General features: G+C 50.7%; 2 protein-coding genes across 2 annotated transcripts in view; one reads left to right on the forward strand and one right to left on the reverse strand.

Annotated features, from left to right (window-relative positions):
- The first annotated feature begins 2,956 nt into the window (after window positions 1-2,956).
- Window positions 2,957-19,758, forward strand: HJURP (Holliday junction recognition protein). The gene is made up of 9 exons (XM_082658587.1): window positions 2,957-3,084; window positions 3,294-3,360; window positions 5,782-5,837; window positions 9,233-9,326; window positions 11,567-11,631; window positions 12,820-12,912; window positions 14,386-14,464; window positions 16,714-18,308; window positions 19,510-19,758. The coding sequence occupies exons 1-8, from the start codon at window positions 2,989-2,991 to the stop codon at window positions 18,285-18,287; spliced, it is 2,124 nt and encodes a 707-aa protein (XP_082514713.1). The 5' UTR covers window positions 2,957-2,988; the 3' UTR covers window positions 18,288-18,308; window positions 19,510-19,758.
- Window positions 19,759-23,226: 3,468 nt separating this feature from the next.
- Window positions 23,227-26,495, reverse strand: part of MROH2A (maestro heat like repeat family member 2A) — a gene marked incomplete at its 5' end in the record, with an annotated part of 34,353 nt that continues 31,084 nt past the window's right edge. Inside the window, 4 exon segments of the mRNA XM_082658249.1 lie at window positions 23,227-23,362; window positions 23,894-23,959; window positions 24,220-24,322; window positions 24,938-25,069. Of these exon segments, the coding sequence (XP_082514375.1) occupies window positions 23,253-23,362; window positions 23,894-23,959; window positions 24,220-24,322; window positions 24,938-25,069 (411 nt within the window). The 3' untranslated portion in view covers window positions 23,227-23,252.

Consider the following 26,495-nt stretch of genomic DNA (forward strand, 5'->3'; position numbering starts at 1 on the left):
CAGTTTCTGTGTCAACAAAGGGACCAGCCAAAAGCTGTGCTTCTCCAACCACAGAAATATCACTGGTGGTGACATTTCCACACCTTTCCAACACGAAATTATGCACACAGCAACTCTGTGCAGAATAAATCTCCAATTATTATATGAAATTGAGGCACATTTTACCAGAGCTGACATAAAATCATTCAAACGAGAATTATTTCCTATGTATATCTATAATTTGAACAGCGCTTTGAGGGGTGAAAATTCTGGCTGGGCCAGCACGGGGCGCTGTGCGAGTGCAGCCAGAGGCGGAGATGCTGCTGCCCAGCTGAGCGTCACCCTCTTCCTTGCCGCCAACCAAAACCCCGAGAGACTCAGAGGTGCGGCACCCAGCTGCTTCCGCTGCCCGGGAAGGAGCTGATTTGTGATCCTTCCCCGTTACTGGGCGATGGGGGTGGTGGGGGAGGAGTCTGCATAGCTGGTCTGGTTCCAGAGGCCACAGGTTTAAGTTACTAGGGTGGGGTGCGGGGTGGAAGTGGTGTTCCGTAGGGATGGTGTCAAACTAGGAGCATCATTCTCGGCTCCTTCTTCCTGAGCTGGGCCACTACTTTGGACCATGGCATGGGGAAAGCTGGTCAGAAAGGACTGGGAGACCAGCGGGCCAATGCACGGGCTTTAGCTGTTTCAGAGGGGAGTGGCCAAAGTGGGTATGTTAATTCAAAAAGACACATGCACCCCAATGTTCATTGCAGCACTATTTACAATGGCCAGGACATGGAAGCAACCTAAATGCCCATCAGCAGCTGAATGGATAGGGAAGATGTGGTACATATATGCAATGGAATATTACTCAGCCATAAAAAGGTATTAAATTGAGTCATTTGTAGAGACATGGATGGATCTAGAGACTGTCATACAGAGTGAAGTGGGTCAGAAGGAGAGAAACGAATATCGTATATTAACGCATATATGTGGAACCTAGAAAAATGGTACAGATGAACTGGTTTGCAGGGCAGAAATAGAGACACAGAATTAGAGAACAAACGTATGGACACCACAGGGGGGGGGAAGTGCCCGGGAGATGGGGGGATGAATTGGGAGATTGGGATTGACATGTACACGCTAATATGTATAAAATAGATAACTAATAAGAATCTGCTGTATAAAAACATAAATAAAATAAAATTAAAAAAAAAAAGTGGGTATGTTTCTGGACCTTCAGTTAAAGACGTGAACTTGAGAAATCGTTTCCATGAACCTATCCATGAGCCCCTGGGGTAGAGCAGACCCTCGGAGAGTCAGTGAAGTGAGGGAAGGATGCCCTGAAACCTGGGAGTGGTGTCCTAGGAGTGGGGACCAAGCCCTAGGAGAGGTCAATTTGGACGTCCCAAGTCTCTAAATGAGATGAGTTAAGTGTTTGAAACTAACGTATATGGAAACAGAGTCTAGGGAACAGCACGCTAAATTTATGAGCGCCCCCAAGGGAGGAGGAGACAGAAAACTGAGCCTACTTGTGACAACTGGGAAAGTTACAAATGGGATGTGTGGATTCAGCGGCCACTTGCAGCAAGGTCCTTTGTTACAGGTGGGATTCTCCAGGGAGCAGACAGGGGGACGGAGTTACCACGCAGGATGTTTATTATTAGGGAATGCCCTTCAGATTGGCGGCTGTGAAAGGAAGGGAAAGACTGGGTGCCCATTAGATTGTCCTTCACTGGCTGAAACGGCCAGGGCTTCAGGTTCCCACCTGGATCTGTCGTTGGATTTGGGCCACCCTGGGGTTGCAGGATCGTGGGTGAGGAGCTCTCTACAACCGAGGCAATCCTTGAAGAGGCCGACAGCAGAAGGCGCAGGGGGAGAAGCCCTCCCGGCAGCTGCGGCCTGAGGGTGGCCTGGGAATTAGGCAGCATCTCTGTGTCCATCACAATAAATTTCCTACATGAGCCCTGATGTTCTAACACCCCCCTTCTCCCCTAATTTCCGCTGGATCGCATGATAGGATTGGGGTGCGGGCTGAGAGGAGGTGAAGAGCCCCATCTAAGAGTCCTAATCATGCTCAAAGTTATACTCATTTTTTATCACACATTGTGGTAACCGCACAAGCACATAAATACGGCTCAGTGATGATGCTGAATCATCCATTCTCTAGAGAAAATATTACAAAATTAATACCAATGGAGCCGAGTATGCAATAAAAATTAGGTACGAAAAAGGTGTGCCAGGAGGTTAATAAAAATACCGTATTATGGGCTTCCCTGGTGGCGCAGTGGTTGAGAGTCCGAGCGGCTGGGCCCGTGAACCATGGCCGCTGAGCCTGCGCGTCCGGAGCCTGTGCTCCGCCACGGGAGAGGCCACAACAGTGAGAGGCCCGCGTACCGCAAAAAAAAAAAAAAGTACCGTATTATATTTTCCTGGATTCAGTGACGTTTATCGTATTGCTCCTTTCTAAATGCATGCTCACTTTCCTGCCTCCTTTCGTATTCGTTATTCCGTGATGTCTTTCTCGGCTCTCCGCTCTCGTAACTGCGCGGAGACCAGAGGCGGCCTGGGCGAGAAAGCCGGCCCGGGGCAGGCCTCAGGGCGACATTCAGGTGAGGGGCTGCCCCCCACCGGCGGCGAGTCCCAGCGCAAGTCACCTGGACATCTCCGGTGCACGACAGGGGAAATCATACTCGTGTGGTGCTGTTGATTAACAAGCACTGGACGCGCGCAGGGAAGGCCACGCCAACGACCTCCCAGCGTTAGGCGGCGGCTCCCCGCCTCCCCTTTCCGCTCAGTGCGCGCGCCCCGGGCAGGGCGGGGTCGGAAGCTCGGAAAACGATTGGCTGGGAGAAAGCTGCGACAACCTGTTTGAAAGGCCCAATCGGCGCCCGGCCTTTCCGAGACAGCCAATGGAAAACCGGAGGGGCGGGCCGGAAGGGCGGGAGTCGCTATTTGAACCGCGGCGCGGAGAGCAGTCCCCTGCTTGGCTTCCCGTCGAAGTAGGCATTTGGCTGTCTGCGAGCCATGGAGGGCGAGGTTCTGGGAGAGGACGCGCTGCTGCAGAAGCTCAGGGACAGCCGCCGCCGCTTCCAGAGGCGCATGCAGCAGCTGATAGAGAAGGTGCGGCTTCCCCCGCTGGAGGGGAGGGGGAGCGGGACGGAAGGGGAAGGAGTGGGGGCGGGAGGAGGAGGCAGGGTTGGGGACTGGGGGGCAGAGACGGGGGTTCGGGACCCCCGAGACTTGCAGCCTCGCGCTGGCGCCTTCTCAGCCCGGGTCAGGGGTTCCCCTCGGCCCTCCGATCTGACGGGATGCCCCTTCCTCTTCCGCAGTACAACCAGCCCTTCGAGGACGCCCCGGTGGTGCAGATGTCCACGCTGACCTACGAGACGCCCCAGGGTACGAGTCAGCCCCCCTTTCTAAATATTTACGGTTAAGAGTGTAACTAGAATAGTGTCCTACTAGAGTTTGAAATGCTGTCCCTGCTCTCTTGAAAATAAACCTTGTTCACCCAGTAGGTACTAAACCGTCACTAGTTCCCCTGAACGTATAAATTACTTAGTTCCAACAGAATTACTTATTAAGACAGAATTCTGATGACACATAGATGCATCCTCATTAAAAATGTCCCCGCCTGGGTTGGCATCCCCGCTGGCTGTCTAATAGCCATGTCAGCTTGGGCCCATGGCTTTAGCCAGGCTGTGACTCAGTTTCTTCACCTGTAAAATGGAAAGATGATGACAATAATATTTACTTGGCGTGGAGATTGTGACAGTTACAGAAGATGAAGCTCTTGGAACAGTGCCTGGCACTAGTAAACACTCGTATTGACTGTTATTTGACGTTCTGAGTACTTTGGAATTTGACCTGAATCTAAGGAGAAGGACCCATTCTGTTTAATGGTTGATGCTGCAAACTGACTTAAATCTCATGGATTCTCTTTGGTAAATAGCTGGAGAAAGTTTGCACTGGGTGAGGTCAGTGCCTGCCATTCAGCCTCATTCCAGCTCAGTATTACCTACTAAGGAAAGTGAATCTCAGACCCGGTTCTGCTGTGCACCAGACAGACAGACACAAAACAGTTTGTGATTAAATGAAATCCTATCTCTGCTTTTTCAGCTGGCCTAGCCATGCCCTGGGTGAAAAATTTATTCAGGCAGAAGCTAAGGTATTTCAGTAGTAGGTTTCTGTTACTCTGGCCTCTGTCAGGTGGTGACAAGTCTAACCGGGATGCAGGACTCAGGAGTGTGTAGGAATCATTCCTAAGGGTGCTGTCAACGGGCTTCACAGTGTTCTCATGGCCTCTTCATGCAAGGATGGGCAGTGTCTGGAATGTTTTGGTCAGTTCACATATCTTGAACACCACTAATTTCACCAGTTGAAAACTCATTTCAGACTCCAATTTGATGAGAACAGTAGTCAAGCATCAAACACATTAGCATGTGGAAGACCTGCTGAAGAGCTTGTGGAAACAGATTCCTGGAGCCACTGACAGCAATGCTGGATGTGGATTCGGTGGGTCTGTGTTCTAACAAATTTCTAGCTGATGGGAGTGCAGCTCCCTAGACCTGTAGCTTCCCCTGGAGAGGCACTCAGTTAGGAAGTGGACTTTTTGATTAAATGCTAGCTGGCCACTCTTACAGGGTGAATTCCTGCAATTTAAGGCAAAACCATAGGGGGTAGATTGGAGCTAACAACCACACTGATTATGGTGAAGACAGCAGGTGAGTAAGAGTCATTCACATGTTGACAGCTAAGCATATACCTGTGCTTCTAAGAGTCTCAGGTTTCTCAACACCCTGCGAGGTGGGCACTGTTAGAATCATCAGTGTTTCATAGCAGAGGATACAGCAGAGAGAAGTTAAGGAACTTGCCTGTGGCACTTAGCCAAAGTGGCAAAGCTTTGGTTTGACTCCAAGCGCCTCTGTCCAAGCGTCGCTCTGTTCTGGAAAGGCCACACAGCTCAGTGGTCAGGACCCCAGAGAGTCACTCTCCTGGGTTTACAGCCTGGCCTCACCACATGGGCAAATAACCTGGGCTGGTTATTTCACCTTCTCCTTGCCTCTGTCCCCATCTGTACAGTGAACTTGGTGAGTATCTATCCAAAAGGAATTAAGAGTACCATACGAGTTATATGTCAGTGAGTTGTAAATGAGGTGTACTTGGAAAGGGATAGACTGGAGCCTGGAAGAGTAAGCACCGTGTAATTATTGCTGCTGTTACCATCATCAACCACCATCTCAAGCCTCGCAACCCGATGACTGAATTTACCTGGGAGCCAACGGAGGTTTAGGGAGAGATTGAGTATCTTGCCCAGAGTCTGCGAGCTAGTAAGTGCAGGACTCCAAAGCTCAGTGTTTACCCCCTGTGCCGAGGGCTTGCTCTGTAACGTGTACATTGTCCTGAGAAAGCACTTGCGTGGTACGTGGGGTAGAGAGGTTGCCCTCGGAAAGTGATCTCTCTCTCTGTAGTGTATGGATTACTCTCAGTGTATGTATTTTGAGGACAGTACTTGGCATACATACGTTCGTTGTTTCCATTTAATCTCTGGCTTTAATGCTGGATTCAAAGAGCTGCTTGCTACCTACTAGGTAGGAGAGATTTTCGTTAACGACAGGTTTTTGTCTAGTGTTGATTTTTGAAAAACCTTCAACCTCACAAAGACGAGAAACAGCAGAATATCAGGAACGTGGCTTGGTTATGTCTTGGTTATATTAGATCTTGCTGTTGCCTGTCACTTTGGTTTTCTTTGAATTCAGATTGAACAGAAACTCAGTGTTCATGATTACTTAAGTAGTGATTTTTATTTCTTTTCTTAAGGATTGCGAATTTGGGGAGGAAGATTAATAAAGGAAAGAAATACGGGACAAATCCAGGTATTCAATGTCAAATTTTATTGCCACCATGCCTTGCCGTGGAGGAAGGTTGATGTGAATAAAGGTGGAGATGAGCTGGAACTGCGCCCAGGGGCCACTGCAGGGTGTCGTTCCACAGTTCTCTCACCCTAACTGCCCTGTTTTCTTGTGTGTAAGGATTTACTGAGACGCATGTCTTCTTGTTGCTTGTCAAGTGCAGGTAGGAGCTTGTGATGCTCTTGCCCCTTGCATCCCCCTGTGTTTCCCCTGCCATGGACCAAGGGGCTCTGACAACTGGAACCCACCTGTAAGGTGGAGCCAGCTGGATAGACCTCCCCCATCCCCAGCTGCAGCCACAGCTACCAGCTTGCTTTGCCTGGTCCGTACAGGAAAGACCAAATCCAGGTCCTTCCGGGAAGCAAAAAGCCATCTTTCCCTCTTCTGAAAGGAGCAAGAGATTAGGGAGAGGGTGCCCTGTGCCGTTCACTACCTTTTAAAACCCAGGTGTGTTTTTCCCGAGTTTATCCATGGACACAGCAGCTGTGTGATCTGTTACCTTCATGGGAGGGGCCTTCCTACTGTGAGACCCAGGGTGTCTTGGTTTTTTGTGGCAGTGACTTTTGTAAGGATGTCTGGTATCTTCTTAATCACCACTTCTCACCATGTGGTGCTTCCTTGTGGCCAGTTGGGGAGCCGGTGCCCAAGAATGAAAACATCAGCATTAGGGTTACATAACAATTAACAGCAAATCTGAAATCAAAGTTCCTCCTGATTGGTTATTTTAACACATAATACATTTAGTCATAGAAATGTTAGAAATACATATAACTACTGAAAATTAACCTGACTTGTATATGCAGAGATGAGATAGTCACTAATAATAATAATATTTTAGTATACTGTGACACCTGTATATGTATTTATAAATACACATTTCTTTATCCCCTTTTTTCTTTTAAATACACTTTTTTTTACCCTCTTTTTTCCACTTGATACATCTTGTGAAAACTCCTCTTTGTCATCTGTTGTATAATTCAATCTCCTTTTTAAAAATAAACCTGCTCTCTCATTGCTAGTCATTTAGCTATTTTCACTTTCCTTTATTATAAGTCAGGATCAGCGCTCTTTTCCTGCAAAAGTCTAGATCAGGGGTCCCCAACCCCTGGGCCATGGACCCTACCAGCCGCACAGCAGGAGGTGAACGGCAGGCCAGCCAGCGAAGCTTCATCTATTTACAGCCGCTCCCCATCGCTCACATTACCACCTGAGCTCTGCCTCCTGTCAGATCAACGGCGGCATTAGATTCTCATAGGAGCGCAAACCCTACTGTGAACTGCACATGCGAGGATCTAGGCTGAGCGCTCCTCGTGAGAATCTAATGCCTGATGATCTGAGGTGGAGCTGAGGCGGTGATGCTAGCTCTGGGGAGCGGCTGCAAATCCAAATTTTCATTAGCAGAGAGGTTTGACGGCACAGAGACCATAATAAATCAGTTGCTTGCAGACTCATATCAAAACCCTATCAGTGAGTGACAAGTGACAATTAAGCTGCATCTTATGGACTAGACTGGACATAAGCAACACACTTCAAGTGTCACTGTCTCCCATCACCCCCAGATAGGACCATCTAGTTGCAGGAAAACAAGCTCAGGGCTCCCACTGATTCTGCATTATGGTGAGTTGTATAATTATTGCATTGTATATTGCAATGTAATAATAGAAATAAAGTGCACGATAAATGTAATACACTTGAATCATCCCCAAACCATCCCCCCACCCCCACCCCCCAACCCTCCCGCCCCAGTCCATGGAAAAATTGTCTTCCACGGAACCAGTCCCTGGTGCCAAAAAGGTCGGGGACCGCCGGTCTACATGATAAATGTTTCAGGCTTTGCTGCCCATGGGGTCTCTGCTGCAGCCACTCAGCTCTGCATCGTAAGGGGAAAGCAGCCAAGGACAATAGATGAACAGACAGGTACAGCTATGTTCCAATAAAACTTTATTTAGACCCCTATTATATACAGAGACAGAGAACCGTTCTTATCTCTTCCCAGTGCTGTCACCCCTGTTCAGTAAATGCCAGGAAGTGGGATCATTATGTCAAAGGATATGCATTCTTTAAATTATACATAATAGTGGTACCCACTGATCAGCCAGTGCTTGAATGGTCTTGGTGGCAAAGAGTTCTCATCTGGACATTTATTTAATGTTTTTACTTAAAATTAGGAGGAGCCCTCCCTGGAATCTACGGAATTTTAAGCCCCTTTCCTGGGATTAGAAAACTGGGCGTGGTCTGTGATGACAACTCAGATGTACAGCCTCACTCAGGTCACCACCTGCTGCCTGCCCTGGGGCTGTGGAGGCAGTAGGCCCCGTGGGCTGTGCATTGACTCAAGGGTTTGTCCTATCACATGGCCTGGGTTCTCCTTCCGACCCCAGAGCTGCCTGTAGTTAGACGCTGGTGCCGATTGGCTGCTTCCCCATGAAGTTCTGTGATGCCTCCAGACACAAAACAGCTCCGGACACTTTGCCCCATCCCAGCTCCCCCAAGGCAAAGGTGGTGACATCCCCCAGGCAGGATTCACAGACACCTAGGAGATGATGCCTGGGCACTGCCCCGAAAGGGACAGGCCTCACCACGTTCTCACTCCTGTTCTTGCAAGCCTGGGGTGGTCCTAAAAATATTTTAGCCAATCTGGCATCTTGAATTCTCCAGTTTCCCTAATGAGAGCCCATCCATGGCATTCGTTATGGTTGTTAGAGAGGCCAGTTGTGCAGTTGAGACTCTAGAGAGGGAAGCACGGCCTCCTCGGGGGCGGCCCACTGACTGCCCTGTGGGCTGAGCCCTGGTCAGGACAGCTGACCGCCCCGTGGCCAGAGCTCAGGTTGAAAGTGGCTCCCCAAGCCGGGGTCCCACCACATGCTGAGGCTTTTAAAGGAATTGTGGGTCTCGTGACATGGAGATAAATTCACTGTTAAGATAAAAAAGTCACAGAAAGTCCCCCAGGGGCCTCTGGAATTTCCGGATTCTACCTGAGGATATGGTGACAGTTGTGTTCTGTTTCGTTTTGGCCTTGGCCCTGTGCTCGCCTCCAGGCCAGGGCGTCCTGGGCCTGTCCACTCCGTGCCCCTGTTTCCCCACTTTCCCTGCTCCATCACTTACCATCCAAGTGGTTTCTGAGGCAGCAGCCCTTGGCACGGCCAGAGGAAGAAAGCTCTGTTCTTTTTCCAAGGGAAAGCTTGTCTATCTGCTGGGAGTTTTGAGGCCTTTTGTACCATAATATTCTAGAAGAGAAGCCCCAGGAAACTTCCTGTTCTCTCATACGCTAAAGGAAGAGGAAGGATTGTCGGTGTGTTACTTGACAGTGGCTTTGAAATGTGTTATGACCGAATCAAGCGTATCTTATCGACTTCAAGGGCTCCCCGGTGAAGACAGACGACAGGACAGATGGACCCACGCGAGTCCCAGCTGGAGGTCACGAGCTTCCCTTGTCCTGCACACAAGTTGAGGGTGAGTGTCCTGGCACTAGAAAGCCAGGTCCGGAGGGACGTGGGTTTTTTGTCAGAATGTTTCAAGTCTAGATCCCTCACTCTGACTTTTTCCAAGGTGTATTTTAAAAACTAAAACATTTGAAAGTACCCTGTTACTTCTTTCTAAGCTCTTCTAAGGAGCTGTCTCGCTCACAGTTACATTGTGGTACTTGACACATAAACGGTACTCGAATATTCTAGAATAATAAAGCCCTCACCCCCACCCACCCATTTTGTTTTGTTTTGACCTTTTGCCAAAAAAAAAAAAAAAAGATTAATCTCAAGAATTTATTAACAGTAAGACTTTGATGTGCCCTTGCCGGCTGGTGTCATGGACCACTAACTCCTACGCGCCCTGCAGGCATCCTTTCTCCTGCTTCCTGTTTCCATGGGGCCTCCTTTCCCTTCCTCAGGCTAGCCGTGCTGCTGAGCCCCTGGCCCAGTCTGTTTTCTCAGAAATCCACCCATCATCTTTCTTTCTGTCCCAGCCTCTCCCTCTACCCTGGGTACATCCCATCAGCTCTCACCTTGAACACACAGAACAGAATTCGTATCTCCCGTCTCGGGCCCCTTTCTAGCTGCCTCCCTGTGTTCACCTTCCCTTCACAGCCCAGTCTGTACCAGTGGCCCGTTTCACTGCCTCTGGTGTTCTTGCCCCCGTGCATGCCTCAGCTGGTCCGCTTCTGGCTTCTGGCTCCGGTTCAAAAGCACACCTTGTGGTGAGGCTCCCGGCGGCCCCGTGGCTGAATCCGGTTGGCATTCTTTGATTTTTATCCTGTGGTCCTCTCAGTAGCATTCAAAGCTTCTGGAAAGTCTGGCCGTGACCTCAGTGCCCCTGAGCTCCCCGGGCTTTCTCCCTCCTGTCAGCCCCTCTATCGTCCCACCTCCCACCTTCGCTGGTGCCCTTTCCCGAGAGTTGGGCATCTTTTTCCCTCACTCCAGTGGAATCCCGTGCCCAGACCCCCTCTGGGTGTGTTTATTGCCAGCGGCCTCTCTCCTTGAACTCTTTGTCTGCACTATGCATATCTCAGCTCAAAAAGCCAACCCAACAGACCTGTCCTCAGGACAAGGCCACCACCGTCTTCCCTGTAGAATGAGCCAGAGACCCAGCATCCTCTTGGCCTCAGCCCCTCCCTCTTCCTCATACCTGAGACAGCGCTGTCCCGTGCCTTTGCCACCACCGTCTCTCTTGCCGCTCTGCCCCATGCCCCCACGGTGCCAGCTCCTGTCTCCACCTGGCCTCCACCCCGCTGACACCTTTAAACGTGCGAATCTGGTCACGTGGCTTCTCTGTTCAAAGCACTGCAATGGCTGCCCATTCCTCTGAAAGTGAAAAGAGTTCAGACCATGCCTGACCTGCCCACTGTCTTTTCGCTGCCCCCTGGAAGCCCCCTGGTCCCCAGATCGGAGCAGACTTCCACTTTTACCTGTGTGCTCCACACCTGGCTCTTCCCCTTGTGGCAGCTAACCAGCTGAGTAATTACAGACTTTGTAATTGTTCTTGAACACCCATGTCCTGTGGGACTGGCCTTTCTGCGGCCTTTGGCCGCCCTGCCCAGGCCCTTGCCCGCGCTGGGCAGTCAGAAATATGGGTGGAGTCCTAAAGGGGAAACCGGTGGTCTTTCAGATCAGAACTAGAAAGAACTTGATGGAGATGTTTCCTCATGGGTGTTATTTGTATCAATCCGAATTTTAACTCCATAAAGCCTTGGGTCCGTGAATTTCCTGCACTGCTTGAAATCAGGAGAAATAGTTCTTCTTGAGCTGAACTGTCCAGTGTGGTAACCACTAGATTCACTGAAAATTAAGTGAAGTTTAAAATTCAGTTCCCTAGCCTCCCTACCCGCATTCCACGTGTTCAACAGACACGTGTGGCTAGTGGCTGACATCCTGGACAGCAGCTGGGGGACCTTCCGCCATCACAGAAGGTTCTACTGGACAGTGCTGGCCTAGAGGGACTCAGCTTCCAGGATCAGAGACCATGGAAAAAGCCAGAGGTGATACAGAAGTTGCTTTCCCGCGTCTCCCCGACTCTGGGCGTGTTCCTGTTCTGATGGTTTCTCTGCATGGCGACAGATGTCCACGTCCCTATTAAAGGGGGCCACTTGAAGCAATAGGAGTTTTCACTGTAAGATGTACTCAAGCAATGCAAAAACTATCCTCGAGAGAAAAATGCAAGCTTTCTTTAAAAATTCTGATGGAAATTTCCTTTGCTTTTAGATTCAGTAAGCAGTGATACTGATACAACTTTATTCCAAGAAGATGTGGTTGCTGGTAACTTGATGGTAAGACCTGTCTTTTGTAATGAAGGGACAGAGTTGAGGCTGGGGACAAGTACACATTCTCATGACCTGCATCTTCCTGTAAGTCCCCTTCTGAGGCTCGCTCTTTGCTGACATCACCCCTCAAGTCTCTGTCCCCACGTTCAGATCCCCTAAGGTAGCAAGTCACCCCTTCTCGGTTCAGCACGTACTGCCCCAGTTCAAGCCTGATTTACTGAACTTACGTAAATGTTGGGTGACGTTCCCTCTGCAAATAGAATAATCCCAGTGTGCCCTGGGCCTTGACCGACCTCACGGTGTAGAAAGTTGGGTTCTGAGTCGGTCTTTCCCCACAGAGACTGTGTCATAAGGGAGGTGCTCTGGGGAGCGTTTCCAGGTCAGCCCTCGGGATGGACGGGAACGCACAGGACGGAGTCCACCCGAGCCTCTGACCTCACCCCTGGGTCAGATGCCAGAACAGCTGGCATGTGGTTTTCCTCTAAAAGCACTACTTTTGTACAGGGGTTTGCCCACACACCCGTGTGTGACTTGTAGTGTCTACCTAGAATTAGGTGGTGGCCCTGGGGGAGGAAAGGGGTGCGTTGTGAGGTGTTGTGTTGGGGTGGCAGTGAAGGGGAGCAGGCGGCCCTGACAGTAAAGGGCCAAGGTGTCGGCCATTCCCCGGTGTGTTCCTGTGTCCCCCCAGTCTGCAGCCCCAGGCCCTGACTAAGCCCCACCGGGGTGCACAGTGGAGGCTGAGGCCCCCCATTTCCAGTGTATGGCAGGTGAGGGATAGGAGAGGCAAGGGTTCCTGTCCCCTGAGTTGGACACTGAACTTCTTTTCTTAGAAACATACCAACTGGGGTCAATTCCAGTAGTTGTGTCCTAAACTCGCCGAAGAATATTGTTTCTTTTTTTCTCTTGTTCTAGTAATATTGTCATAAACTTCTCCAAACTGGTATGTTTTGTCTTTCTATTTTCTTTCGGATTGTTACCATTGGGTCAGTTCCCTAAAGTCGGATTCCAGGGTCAGGTAGATTTTCAGAGGGGGCTGGACCACTTTGTGCTGCTAACAGTAGGAGGTGAAGAAGTGACTTCGAGGAACTTCATTTAAAGACATGTACACTAACGGGCTTGCCAGTGTGTCCCAGGATCCCAGAGCTCGGCCGTACCCAGCAGCTCTTACGAATACTGACTTCTCTTTGGTGTCAGCCTGCAGTGCCCTGGAGCCCATTGAAAAATGAGCTAAGGAGGAAGTACTTGACACAAGTGGATATCCTGCTGCAGGATGAAGGGTGTTTGGAGGTAATGTTTCCTAGGGCGTGTCTTCATATAAGTAAACCATGAACTAGAGACACACTGAGGTGTCATCTCGTCTTGTTCACTCGCTACAGAGCCTGCAAAGAGCATTTCAATGGCTGCTTCCAAACCGTTTCGCTCACAGGCTCCCCAGTTGCCGCTCTTCCTGAGTAGACACTCTGGGACCCACGGGCAGCGGGATCGGCTGCCCGCTATGCTCTGGGCAGCTCACAGGATCTAGTAGGGCCCCCACCCTCAGGCAGAGGGCTTTTAAGCCGCAGAATTAGGGAAGCTGTAGCGCCCACCTCCCTCCTTCCCTGCCGTGACCGGGGCTGCCACGGGCCACAGGGCACCTGTTCTGCCTGCTTCGGCGGTGATGTTGGCGAGATCGGGGGCTGCGGTGGACCCCATGGGAGGTGGGCAGCTCATCAGCCCCTCTCCCAGGCCTGGCAGCCAGTTTCCTAGAGCTTTGCCTGAAGGAGAGCAAAAGGCTAAAGGTGGAGTTCACGCAAGGATGCCAACTCTTTAGTTTTCCAAGTCCTGTCAGTCTCATCTCCTAAAACAAAGGACATTTTTTTAAATTAATTTATTTGTTTTTTGGCTGTGATGGGTCTTCGTGTCTGTGCAAGGGCTTTCTCTAGTTGCGGCGAGCAGGGGCCACTCTTCATGGCGGTGCGCGGGCCTCTCACTATCGCGGCCTCTCTTGTTGCAGAGCACAGGCTCCAGATGCGCAGGCTCAGTAGTTGTGGCTCACGGGCCCAGTTGCCCCGTGGCATGTGGGATCCTCCCAGACCAGGGCTCGAACCCGTGTCCTCTGCATTGGCAGGCAGACTCTCAACCACTGTGCCACCAGGGAAGCCCCCAAAGGACATTTTAATACCAAATAACTAGGAAGTATGTGTTCTGGAATAAATAATTCATCTCAGAGGCAGCCAACTTAACAGGAGCATGGATGTTTTCTTACGCTGCTGCTGCCAGTGAGAAGCCTGTATCTGAACGAGCGGGTGTCCGGGAAACGCCTTTTTCCTTTGTCTGGAAGCAGCAAGCGTGGCCTTTTGGTCGCCCTGCCGGTCGGGGAAGGAGGCCACGGCCGGGACCAGCTCCGTTGTCCCAGCAACAGGTTCTCCTTCCCTCCATCCACCTGGACCGGCCGTCCTTGCTGTCAGAGGATAACGGTGGAGGAGGAAAAGCCGCCAGACCTCCCGAGAGAGATCCTGGCAGACGTGGGGCAGTGGTGGCCCTTGGGCGGCAGGGGGCGGTACCTGGAGGCCATGGGGGCAGAGCTCCTGGATCTTGCTAAGACAGCTCTTCCCACCACTGCTGGAGGCCCAGCCGGCCGCTGTCTGTCATCATGGTCGCGCGTGTCACCACTGCAGCCGCAAACGGATGCGCCGTCGGTGGTTGGGAGAGCAGTTGGGGCAGGAAGCCCGAGCCGACACCTGACAACTCCTTTGTTAAAGTCATCTGCTTTGATTTCAGTATGCCAGTTACGGAGAGGGAAAGGACACCCGTACGACCCTGGTCCCTTCATTGGCCTCGCCCTCCAGGCCTGCCCGAGGTGAGTGTGACGTAGAAACTTTGCACGGACCATTCACTTGTGGTAGAGCCACGGCGCCCTGCGCTGGGCATGTTTCATCACCACGAACTGTGAGAGACACGTGCACGTCATAGGTAAATTATTACGTGTTAAGAAACAAAGTGCTCCTTCCTTCTGGGACTCGCATGCTAATTGCTAATTAGCTCTTTATCCCAACTTAGCATTTTGAAAATTTTTGAATCTCCAGAAATGTAGGACTCATACAATAAACATCCTTTCCCTACATTTAGCAATTCACATTGTGTCACGTTTGCTCCATCACTCCCGACATACACGCACGTACACGTGTGTGTATGTATTTGCGTTCGTGTATATACCATCCCTAAATGCTCCAGTGTCTCCGAAGAACAGGCTGAGTCCCCTCAGAACCACATTAAACTTGGCACACGTTGAAATGTCACAGTGACACGATACGGTTTCACCCAGTCGTGCCATCGTTGTCATTTGCAGCCTTTTTTGTTTGTTGAACCAGCTCAGGACCCACTGGGGCACCACCTGTCGTGCTGTCTCCTTCAGTCCAGAAGGGCCCCTCGGCCTTGCCGTTGTCGCCATCGTCATCTTTGCCATCACTGACTTTCTTGAATAATCCTGGCCTCCAGTAGATTTGCAGAATGTCCTTCAATTTGGACTTATATGTGGTTAAGTTTATGTTAAACATTTTTGGCAAAAATACTACACAGGTGACGTTTTTGTCCTCTTGGGACGTCCTGTCAGCCTGTCCCATTGTTGGTGACTTGAGTCTGGCTGCACAGTTGAGGCAGAGGCCCCACCAGTTTTCTCACTGCAGAAGTGCCTCTTATCCTTGGAATCATCTGTGGATGACCCCTTGAAGTTGCCTTGTAGCCTTTTCCCCAGAACCCTCGCACCCCATGGTTTTTAGCATCTCGCCATGACCGTTGCCTGAGCTGGGGCCGAACACAGGCCTTTTCTGGTTCTGCCATTCCCCCTGCCTGCATTCGTTGGCATTCTTGTATAAAGAAGGCTGAGCTGTCTCCCTTCCATTTCTTTTTTTCCCTTCCTTTATCCGCCCCAACATGCTTTTTCTTTATTTAACTTTTCCAGAATCAGTAAGAACTCATGGACTCTTTTTTTTTTTTTAATTCACATAAGAATCTGTTGTCAGTTTTCATCACCCGTTAAGCCTGGAGGAGCCCCTTCCGTGCTGGCTTCTGCATCCTCCGACCTGTCCCCGTGGGGTTTTGAGCTCTTCCTCCCCCACCCTGATTCCAGCGTTTTCCCCCAGCCCCCGCTGGCTCCTCCTTAACAACGAGGCTCATTTGGCCAGTCGTGCAGCACAAAGTGGCCTCAGAATCACAGCACCTGGTACCACTCGGCTCAACAATGTGCTGAAGAAGGTTCCAGATCTCCAAGCAGCACTGTCACCCTCAGATAATATCCCACTGAGGGAGCGCGTTCAGAGCTATTTGGATTCTGTTTTCTCTTTCGGTTGTTGTCAGTCTGACATACAGTCAGGGTCATGTTCCCTGTCTGTATTCAGTTTTAGAGTTATCCCCATCTTTGTTGGTTTAATTTTATTTTTCTAATATGTAAAACATTTAACATGATGCAAAAGTCAAAGCCGTGTGAAGAGGTGTGTTCAGGAGGCTTCTCCCTTCCCCACCCAGCCCTGTAGGCAAACAGGGTCATTATTTTCTGGTTTCTAATTAATCTTTGACAAGGCAACCGATTTCCAAACCATCACACAGGGAAGGAAGACTCCTTTTAGGAAGGTCAGTGGAGAGTAAATTGTTTTGGTAGCTAGAAAGAAATCTCTGAGAAGAGTCTATTCCCAAATATTTCTGAATTTTTCTTTTGCTTTTGTTTTTCGTATTGCTTAAAAAGAACTCACAGGGCCTCCCTGGTGGCGCGGTGGTTGAGAGTCCACCGGCCGATGCAGGGGACGCAGGTTCGTGCCCCGGGCCGGGAAGATCCCACATGCCGCGGAGCAGCTAGGCCCGTGAGCCATGGCCGCTGAGCCTGCGCGTCCGGAGCCTGTGCTCTGCAACGGGAGAGGCCACAACAGTGAGAGGCCCGTGTACCACAAAAAAAAAAGAACTATAATGTTATATGTCAGTTATATCTCAATTAAAAATAATAATTAAAAAAAAGTAAAAACCCTGGTCCCCATCCAGCCTTCGGTTCCCTGATCTCTGCATGTGGTCGGTTTTAAATGGTTAACGTGCCTTTGCCTTGTGTGTGTGTTTCTCCAGGATACTACGGTGGCAACTCTGAAGAGAGTCCCGGTGGCCCATTTCAGCCAACTTCATTGCCCAGAGAGGGTGATGCTTTGCACTCTAGCTCAGCAGACCTGGCCCTGGTGCCGAGGGGTGATGGCATCTCCTTACAGGGAGGGACCGGTGGCAGCAGCTTCTCGAGCGGCCCATGCTCTGAGGCTGAGGACATCTGCAACGCGACGCTCAGCGATCTGTACGCAGGCATGCTGCACTCCATGAGCTGCCTGCTGGGTGCGAGGCCCTCCTGCGTCATCTCCACCAAGACGTTCATCCGCCAGAACTGGAGCTCCAAGCGGAGGCACAGGTGTAAGAGCAGAATGGACAGAACGAGCTGCAGAGGAGGCGGGCGCTCTCGGAGGAGCCCCCGGGAGAGACGTCCACCCGGCTCCGAACCTGCGAAGGACGTGGCAGTGTTAAGAGATCGCGAGAACGTACTCGATGTTTCTGGCCATAAGACGGGTTTAAAACTGGGAAGGGCTTTTCTTGAAATAAACCAACCCCAGATCCACGCATTCGCTTCACATTGGAAGGAGCTTCCGAGAACGCCTCAGAAGCATCATTCTTCATTGACTTACTTAGACTCCAATGCAGTGTATCATCTTGATCAGGAAAATAGATTCATGACATTAAACTGGTTGATTTCTCCTGTAAAAATAGGTTCTAGACCCAGAGTACCGCCGGGCGAGGGAGGGAATCGTTACAGGGAGATCGAAATCAGATTTGACAAGCTTCATCAGGAATATTGCTCGAATCTTAGGAAGCAGCCCTGCCTGACATACCTTCCCGGCTCCTCGTCTGTGGATGTGTACAGAGGTGGTCCAGCAAGCCCTGGGAGCCCCCAGGGCATAGAAGCCCACAGGCCGAGTAGCCCTCTCCGCAGAGCAAAAGCTAAGAGGTTGAGTGAGGCTTTTGAAAGCCTGGGCAAAGGATCTATCAGAGAGGGTAGCTGCCCACCAAAGAGTGACTCCTTCCCTTCCCTTTCAAAGACCAACTCCACATGCAGCCCGGGCCGCTCGGAGCAGACCTCTGACCTTGCTTGTCAAGGAAATGATCCGGGAGGATTTAGGAAGTCGGTATCACTCAACAAAGCCATTTCAGTACCCAGGGTACAGCCTCCAGGCTGTGCCAGGGATCGTTACAATGACATTAAAGAAAAATTTGACAAGCTTCATCAAAAGTATTGCCAAAAATCGCTTCAGCAGACGCAGGTGCCTTCAGGTACCAGAGCATCTCCAGATAAAGCAAGTGTGGGAGTTCGGTATCCAAAAGAAGACTTCTCAGGAAAATTCCGTCCAGACTCTGGCTCCCAGGGCCCCCCAAGCTTGTCATCATCACCCCAGCAGAGCATTAAGAGTCCCCTCGGCTCAAACACAATTGGGGCCCCTCCATCTACAGGCTTTGCTCTCGATGCCAGCTGGGGCCACCAAGTCCCCACAAAGCGACGCCGATTATCAGACCCTCAGGTGTGCAGACGGTGGACTGGACCCTGGGATTTCTCACCTGTGGGCAGAGCCATCCCGAGGCCTGGGGAAGAGGCTGGCTCTGTATAGGCCACCTGGGAAGAGAAGAAGGTACGTTTCTGTTTGTCGAATGTGGGTGTTTTGCAACAGGATCCTTAGGTGTTCATCTTCCAAACTTTCTCCCAAATTCTTTCCCTTCCTCTAAAATCAGCATTTTTACACATTTTCTATTGGAATGCATTTAGGGGATGTTTCTAAAAAGCTTCCCTTAAGACACTATGCCATCCTTGTCAAACTGTCACTTCCAGCCTCTTCACCTCACACTCAGAACGTAGCTGTTGCAGGCAAAACTGATCTAGAATTGACAACTCTGACCCCTTCTGGATCCCTCCTGGGGACAGAGCAGGAGTCAGCCCTTGGAGAACCCCCAGCAGCATCCCACACACGTGAGGGGCCGGACCACACGCTGCTGCTCGGCCCACGGTCTCCTGTCCTCCCCACTGAAGCCCATCTGCTCCCCAGCCTTGGCCACGGTTTAGCTTGAGCAGGTGCCTTAAGCTGAAGCGTTACCCTGCATGCACCATTGTATCTTCTCCAGAGGGAAGCCGCCCTGAGGGGTTAAATTTTCTCACGTAGGTGCCAGCTTTCCCAGCATGCATTTCAGCGTGTCGCACGCAGGAATTTGGGCGATGTATCCCGAGTCCATGTCACTTGTCCACTGGCTGATGGGATCTGACTGAGTTTGGTTTGGCCGGCTCCTTCTGGAACTACAATATAAACATACTTAACCATTTTTCTGTATTTTCTTTTCTTTCTCTACCTAACATTATAAACTTCTTGAGGAAAGGGACCGAATCTGCATGAGCTGTGAACGCAAGGAATTTTAAGGGCTAACCTCTGAGTGCCCTCTGTGCTCCAGGCCGTGTTAACACTTTTTTACACCCTTCTTCCTTAATCCCCATGTGAACACTTTGATTAGATAGGTTCTGTCCAATAGGCAGTGCTAGCTCTTCTTATAAATAAGGAAATGTAGTCTTAACTGCTGAATCCACACAGGCAGCGCATGGCTGGGCCAGGATTCGAAAGCCCGTGGCCTTAACCACCAGTTTGCACTGCCTGCCTGAAGGGTTACCGTTACTTTTTTTTTTCTTTACGTTCCGTTGGGTATTTATTAAGCATCATAGCATTCTCTATAATGACTGAAATATTTATATATATTCGATGGAGTTGAATACAACAGTTAAGCTTTTGAGGGCAGGCAATGGGAATTAAAATAGAATTATACTGAAATCCATTTTTTTTTTTTTTTTAGAGGAAAGAACAACACATCTTTCAGGATGGAAGAGAAAAGTGATTTCGTGTTAGAAAACCTCAAAGCTGAAAATCTATTGCCAAGTTATTCTGAAGTACTCCCTCTTTCCTCTCTGATTTTTATGTATTTTTTTAAATTCTCAAGAATATGTGACAACTTGCTTTGCTTATCTGCCCTTCAAAGCAAATTTCTATGAAATTGGTTCCGTTGAGATGACTCTCTGGGTTCTTGGAAATTATTTGAATAAAGTTGACCAATTAAAAATTTTAATGTTATTCTTTATAGGCTGATTTTTCTCATGTTTTCTTTGTTACATTTAGATGTGACCAGAGAATCCTCCCTTACATTTCCTATTTCCTTAGAGAAATCGTTTGCTATGAAACCTAAGTTTCAGCCCTGGATACAGTGATCCTGGAAGGAAGATACAGCTGCTTAGTCTTTTAAATTCAGACCCATGGGACTTGGTATCTTCCATAATAGGAGGTAACAAATTGAACCATCGTACGACTTAACCCATAAAAGTAATTCCTAGTATTTTTAGATGAAAACATAAACAGTCCTGTGATGGTCCCAAAACACACTTGTAGTCACTCAGCACCCATGACACAGCACCCATGACACCTCATGATTTTTATTGGAGCTGTTTATAATAGGATATCACAGTGACTTTCTTTTTTTTTGCTTTGTTTTTTGATTGATTGTTTTAATTTTTATGCCCTTTAATTTTGTCTATATTTTTGATACACATAACATTTAAAATTTTTAATTCTTGTTTTTGTTTTTTCAGTTGTAGAGACAGTTTCTCATCTGGGCCACCATAAGGTACAGAGGGCTTATTGGCTTGTACTGGAATGGGCCAAGGTAGACGCCGGGAACGCAGAGAGCTCTGGCAATTCACTGGTTCTCGCATCTCTCTCTGGTGGGATTTCAATGATCTCCAAGTATAAATTCCCCCCTTATAACTTGGCCTTGGACAGTGACTTTTTTAGATAAAATATTTCAAGTACTCAGAACACAGTGACAAAACCCATGTACCAACATCCTGAGTAAATGGTTAATATATTGCTGTGTGTAATGGATTTTTTAAGTAAAAGTTTAGAGATGAGATTGAGTTGCACACCTTTCCTTCCCACCCTCCGTCCCTAGGTGACCATTCTCCCTGTATTGATGTACGCTTTCCACCCACATCTTGTTTCACTAGGACATTACCTGCGTGTTTTACTCAGCTCTGGCTGCCGTAACAAAATACCAAAGACTGGGTACTTAAACAAAAGAAGTTTGTTTCTGGAGGCTGGAAGACTGAGATCAGGGAGCCAGCACAGTCGGGCTCTGGGAGGACCCACTTCCCGGCCTGCAGACAGCCACCTTCTTGCCGTGTCATGTGGACAGAGGAGGAGCTCTGGTGTCTCTTAGGAGGGCACTGATCCCGTCATGGGGGCCCCACCCTTGTGACCTCATCCAAACCCAATTACCTCCCAAAGGCCCTGTCTCAGCTACCATCACACTGGGGGTTAGGGCTTCCACTTGTGAATCTGGGGGGCCACATTCAGCCCAGAGCCCTGTGAACTGGGAGGGCCTGCACTGCCTGGAGCCGAGAGCCTGGCCAAGAGCCTTACACCTTGCAGGAGGTTCATTTTCCCTCAGTACAGGCTGGCAGGGGACTGCTGGCTCAGACCAGATGGGTATGGCCCTGCAATTCTAGACCTTTCCCGCATGCCTGCGGCTTCCTAAGAGCACAACCCCCATTTCTCCTTCAACAGGAAAGCTATCATCCTTGCCCCAAACTGCTTGTGCCTGGCCTCCCTCCCCCGCCCTCCATACCTAGCAGTCGTGCGAAGTCTCACTGGCCAGGCCTAGCTGCCAGAGGCTGGAAAACTGAGTTTGTGATGCTGTATCGCCTAGGGGAGGAAGGTGTGGCAGAAGGGCCTAGAGGAAGTTGGCTAGATCCTCTCAGCCAATTTATAGGATCTGCCAATAAAGGACCCCATTAACTATACAGAATGGTATGTGTTTTTAACTTTCACATAAATAACTCGGGGCTGTATGCACTGTGCAACTTTGTCTCACCAAGAGGTGCTTGCATTTGACAGGAGCTGACTGATGAACATGGGTCTCATTGTAGAGTTCCTTGGGTAGCTGGTGTGTCCCACTGTCCCACTGGGTGTTTGCTGCTAAGAATACTCTTCAGCCACCATCCTTGTGCACATGTGCAGATCGACCTGCAGCCCCACCCAGAGGTGACTTGGTCATGTCTTCAACTTCCATGATTACTGCCGAAGTCCTCTCCCAAATGCCTAATCCCATTTGCACTCCATCCAGCAATAATAAAAGGTCCCATTCCCCACACCGCTGCCACTAGCCAGCGCCACTGCTGTGGGTGTGAAATGCACAGCGTTGCAGCTCGCATGCCCTCCTGGGGGCCTGGCTTTTCCAACACGCTCTCCTCTTGACACTGCTTTTTAATTTGCTGTGTTACTGATGTGGGCATATGCTGTATGCCAGTCCAATTATATGAATCAATCTAGTTTTACATAAATTGCAAGTAACTTCTTCCATCTGCGACTTGTTTGACTTTATGATATTTTATCGTACAGAAGATATATTTTAACATAGAAAAGTTGATGCTTTATTTTTGCTGGCTTCTATTACTTTTAAAGGAAAACCTAGGGTAGGTTTAAGACAATACTATGTTGTCTTAAATTTTTGCTTTCTGAGTTTGGGTCGATAAATCATCTGGAAATGTTTCGCAGGGGCATTAAGGAATTGATCAGAGACCTGATTTTACAATTGTATGGCTTCCCCCAGGACCTGTACCGAAGGGCACATCCCTTTCAACTGTGTCAGTGGGACTCAAGTCTTCCGGCAGCAACGATCTTCATCACTTGGCGGGAAATAACTTCACTGTCTATTCCACGGGAGCCGCCAAACAGTGTGAGAGCACGCTTCCCAGAAGCCTCTGGTGCAGGTTGATTTCCGGGACTGCTCAGCAGCACCTCCGCCCATGGTGCCCAGGGTGGTGCCTGCTTGTTTCTTGGGCTTGGAGATAATTCCTCCTTCTTGACCCTCTGCTGGGCTCTGCTCCAGACCTTGCTGGGTCCCTCCCCATCCTGGTCCAGCAGGCCCTGATGTGGAAAGGGTGAGGGTAGAGGGTGTGGTGTCACTTCCTCTCTGAAACCCCCCCGGATTACCTCCTGGCTATGAACACTCCCTGTGCGCTGCACGGGCACCAGCACTGCCCCCACTGGCGGCCACCCTCCCTCACCATGATGCGTATCATGGTCACTGGTAGATGCCTCCTGTCCCTTTAAGAGCGGGGTCCCTGGAAGCAGAGTCCAGACAGCAGCTGGGCTCCTCTGGTTACCCCAGCACAGTGCCTGGCAATGGACACACCATCCACATGGGTGGAACTGTGGAGCTGAAATGCAGTGAAGACACAAGGGGGGCCCCAGATCCTCTGGGCTGAGAGGAGCTGCCGGACGTACACACACTCGGGGGAAGCGGGAGTGAAGTTGCCCTTTGTCCCACTGTCTTGGCTCTGGGGCGACATCACCTTACAGTCAGGAATCTGCTCTCCAAATGGCGAGGGAGGTTTATTTCAGTGGGAGGAAAGAAAGGGACGCTGATTATTTAAGAACAATGCTTTTCTTACAAACTAAATTAAAAGTGGTTTGCATCGCCGTGGTGGGGTTGGCACGCTGGGGAGAGGCAGGTACATTCTGTAGTCAGACCACCTAGGAAATTCCTTAGGGTGAAGCCAAAAGCCAGTGATGACTACAGGTATCCAAGATTCTGAGAGTCTCCAGGGATGCCCTCCGGACCCCAGGATCCGAGTCCAGCTGTAGCTCCTGGAGAGCTGAGAGCGAGCTTAATCAGGAGAGGATGGGGACCCTCGAGGCCAGGCCCGCGCCCTCCGCCTGCCCTGGGCAGTGTGTGCTGATGAAAGCCCTGCCCGGGGAGCTGACTGCGGGGCGAGGGGCTCACAGGGGCTGTGGACTTCACCCCACTGTGTGTGAATTCAGAAGGTGGCAGGTGCAGCCACGTCTCCACACACATCTCCCATCTCTGGGGGCTTCCGTTACGTCAACAGGGACAGAAAGACCACCCACAGGACCCAACTGCTGTGTGGATTGGCCATATGAATCAGGGCGAGTTATTTCATCAAAGTGTGTGGCAGGGAGCGGGCAGAGAGCACAGGGAGCCCTCAGAGCTGTCTTGCTGGAAAGCCCATCGCACGTCCCGCTCATCCACCTCTCTGTGCCCTGGCTACACCCCTACCCCAAAGACAACCAGGGTCAGCTGCCTCTCCCCTCAGGCAGTTTCCCTAAGCTCCCAAATGAGCTTAGTGGACTCATTTTTGACTCATACTTGAGTCTCCATTACTTACAATTCCGTAATGTAGGAAAGTCCAGCTTTTTAAGGTAACGTGCAGACATCTGCTTCATAATGATTCCTGAAATGATAGCCAGGAAATGTTCATCACACGAATATTAGGTCAGTGAGAGATCTGGTTTCACCTTAGGAGGGTCCCTGTTGAGGGTTTAGTTGAGGATGCTTAGTTGAGAATAGGGCGTGTAGGAAGCTCCTTGGGACACACAGACAGGGACTTCCACCTGAACCCAGGTCCCAACACCTGTCCCCCTGCTCCAGGTCTGGGTCTGACCTGATGGCCTTCAAGCTCCCTCCTGCATCAGGAAACACTTGCCTGCTCACCTGCCAGGGTACATGCAGCGATTCTGATCCTTGACAAGTTACTTTTAACATACGTCATTGTTTCTAGCAAGAAGCTGTAGAGAACGGCAGTCTTTCTCTGAGTCTGCAAAAAACAAGTGGCACCCAGAGCCATGGAGGATGAGGTCCTGGAGACCAGCTGCTCACAAAGAGCAGTCCCATCTGTCTGAGGCTGAAGGGTCTGCCCAGAGAGGGCAAGTGCACATATCAAAGTCACACAGCAGATTTGTAGCTGAGCAACTTAAGGACCTTCAGTCTTCAGTTATTCTTCTCTGGCCCAGAGAGATTACATTTGCCCACAACCTGCACTGTCCAATATGGTAGCCACTGACCACACCTGGTCCTTGAGCACCTGACATGTGGCTAGTCTGAATTAAGTGTAAAGTGCCTCCCGGATATTGAAGACACTACCCCAAGAAGGTAAACCATGACATTTATAATTTTATATTGATTGCATGTTGAAATGATGATGATTTGGATCTACTGGGTTAAATAAAATCTACTATTAAATTTGGTTTCACCTCTTTTCACATTAACAGAAATCTTAAAAATGGGTATGTATGTGGTTTGCATTCTCTTTCTGCTGGACAGAGCTGGTCTCAACACCGCACGTCCAGAAGGTGAACGCAAGGTCACAGGATGAAGCCCCAAGCCCCCGGGGGCCACCTCCCATGGGGCCATCCCCCCTCAGCTTCCTCACCAAGACAGAGCACAGGATTATCTGGAAACCGGTCATGTCCTTGGGGGCAATGGCATCACTTTGGTCCGAGGAGCTCTCCAGGGCCTTCCAGCCCCAGAAGTGCACACACTGAAACGTGGTAGCCACACAGGCCTAGAGGAACACAGGACAGGACAGCAGGGGAGGTGTCAGGCAGACCCAGGGGGTTCACACAAGGGGTGGGGCTGCCAGGACTGGCGTTCCATCAGTAAACTCGAGGGCGGCCCCCAAAAGCCTCAGAGAGCCAAAGAAGGGCAGGCTGGTGGGCCCTGGGAGGATGCTGGGACCCAAGCCCCCCAGCCCGTGTCACGCCTGTGTGCACAGTTACTAAAACCCCTTGGGAGCGGTGCAGCCACACTTGCCCCCTCAGGCATTGGCCAGCACCTTGGTGCCCTCGGCAGCCCCGCCAGGGACCTGCCCCTCCAGGAGACTGGGGGTCAGGGGCCTGGCTGCGATTGCCACGATGGGAGTGAGCTCTCTCATCCCCCCAGATCCCCTCCACCGGTTCTGCCTGTCCCTGTGCCCTGCAGCAACCAGGCCCCCCAGTCTCCGGCCTCCGGTGGGGTTAGGCACAGGAAGATGCTGATTGGAGGGCTGGGAGGGAGGCTGGGGTGTCTATTCCCCTGGGAGTAGGACGGGCAGCACCCGCTGGGGCCCCAAGCCGTGTTGGTCTCTCCTCTCTGTGGCCCCTTCATGAAACCCTCTCGGTCACCTTTCTGGGTGTGTTGTCACTTCCTACCTCGATCCCCACCCCTACGTGGAAGCCTCAGCTCTCAGCAGCAAGATTGAGGGGACTAAGCTTGTGGCCCCAGAACCGGGGTTAAGACGGTAGTTGAACACGCTCTGTTGAGGACGCCTCGTTTGGGGCCAGCCGCACCCCACGGCTCCTGAGGGGCGGCAGGACCACCCCTCATCTCAGCCACCATCCCCTCCCCAGTCCACACATGGAGACAGGGAGCAGGGAAGACAGAGGTCAGGGTCATGGGCGGCACAGGGGGCGAGGGGCTCCGTACACGTGTGTCCCCAGGCAGCCGTGTTAGCCTGAGGGGCGGGAGCTAAGCGAGGGGGTGTGGGCCTCCCCCGACCCCAAAGCAACAGAGCAGCCAGGCCTCGGAGAAGGGGGAGAAAAGGGGTGGGAAAGCTAGGCACCCTCCAGTCCTCCCGGCAACCTCAGCACGAGCCTGCCCCACAGGGAGCCAGAGAGGACAGATTTAAGGGGAGTGTTAAACCTGACCGAGTCATAATTCCCAAAAGGGAAAGCAACTTACAGAATCTGGTAAGAGAAAGGGCGGCTGGTGAAGGCCCCTGGAGAAGAAGGAAACTCCACCATGCTTCCCCCCGCCCCAGAGCCCAGATTCCTCAATAAGCCGGTTTGTGGGTCATCTCGACTGGTGCCTTTCCCAGCCTGGCGCGAGGAACCAGCAGATCATGGCCTTTGGGGTCTCGGGAAGACTGAGCGAGGAAGGGGACACCCCAGCTAGCCGGGCTGGCAGCCCCAAAGCGTGTGTTCCTTTTGGGGACAGCGGGCCCTGGACTTTGT

This window comes from Grampus griseus, assembly GCF_964374135.1.
Source record: "Grampus griseus genome assembly, chromosome: 7".
NCBI lineage: Eukaryota > Metazoa > Chordata > Mammalia > Artiodactyla > Delphinidae > Grampus > Grampus griseus.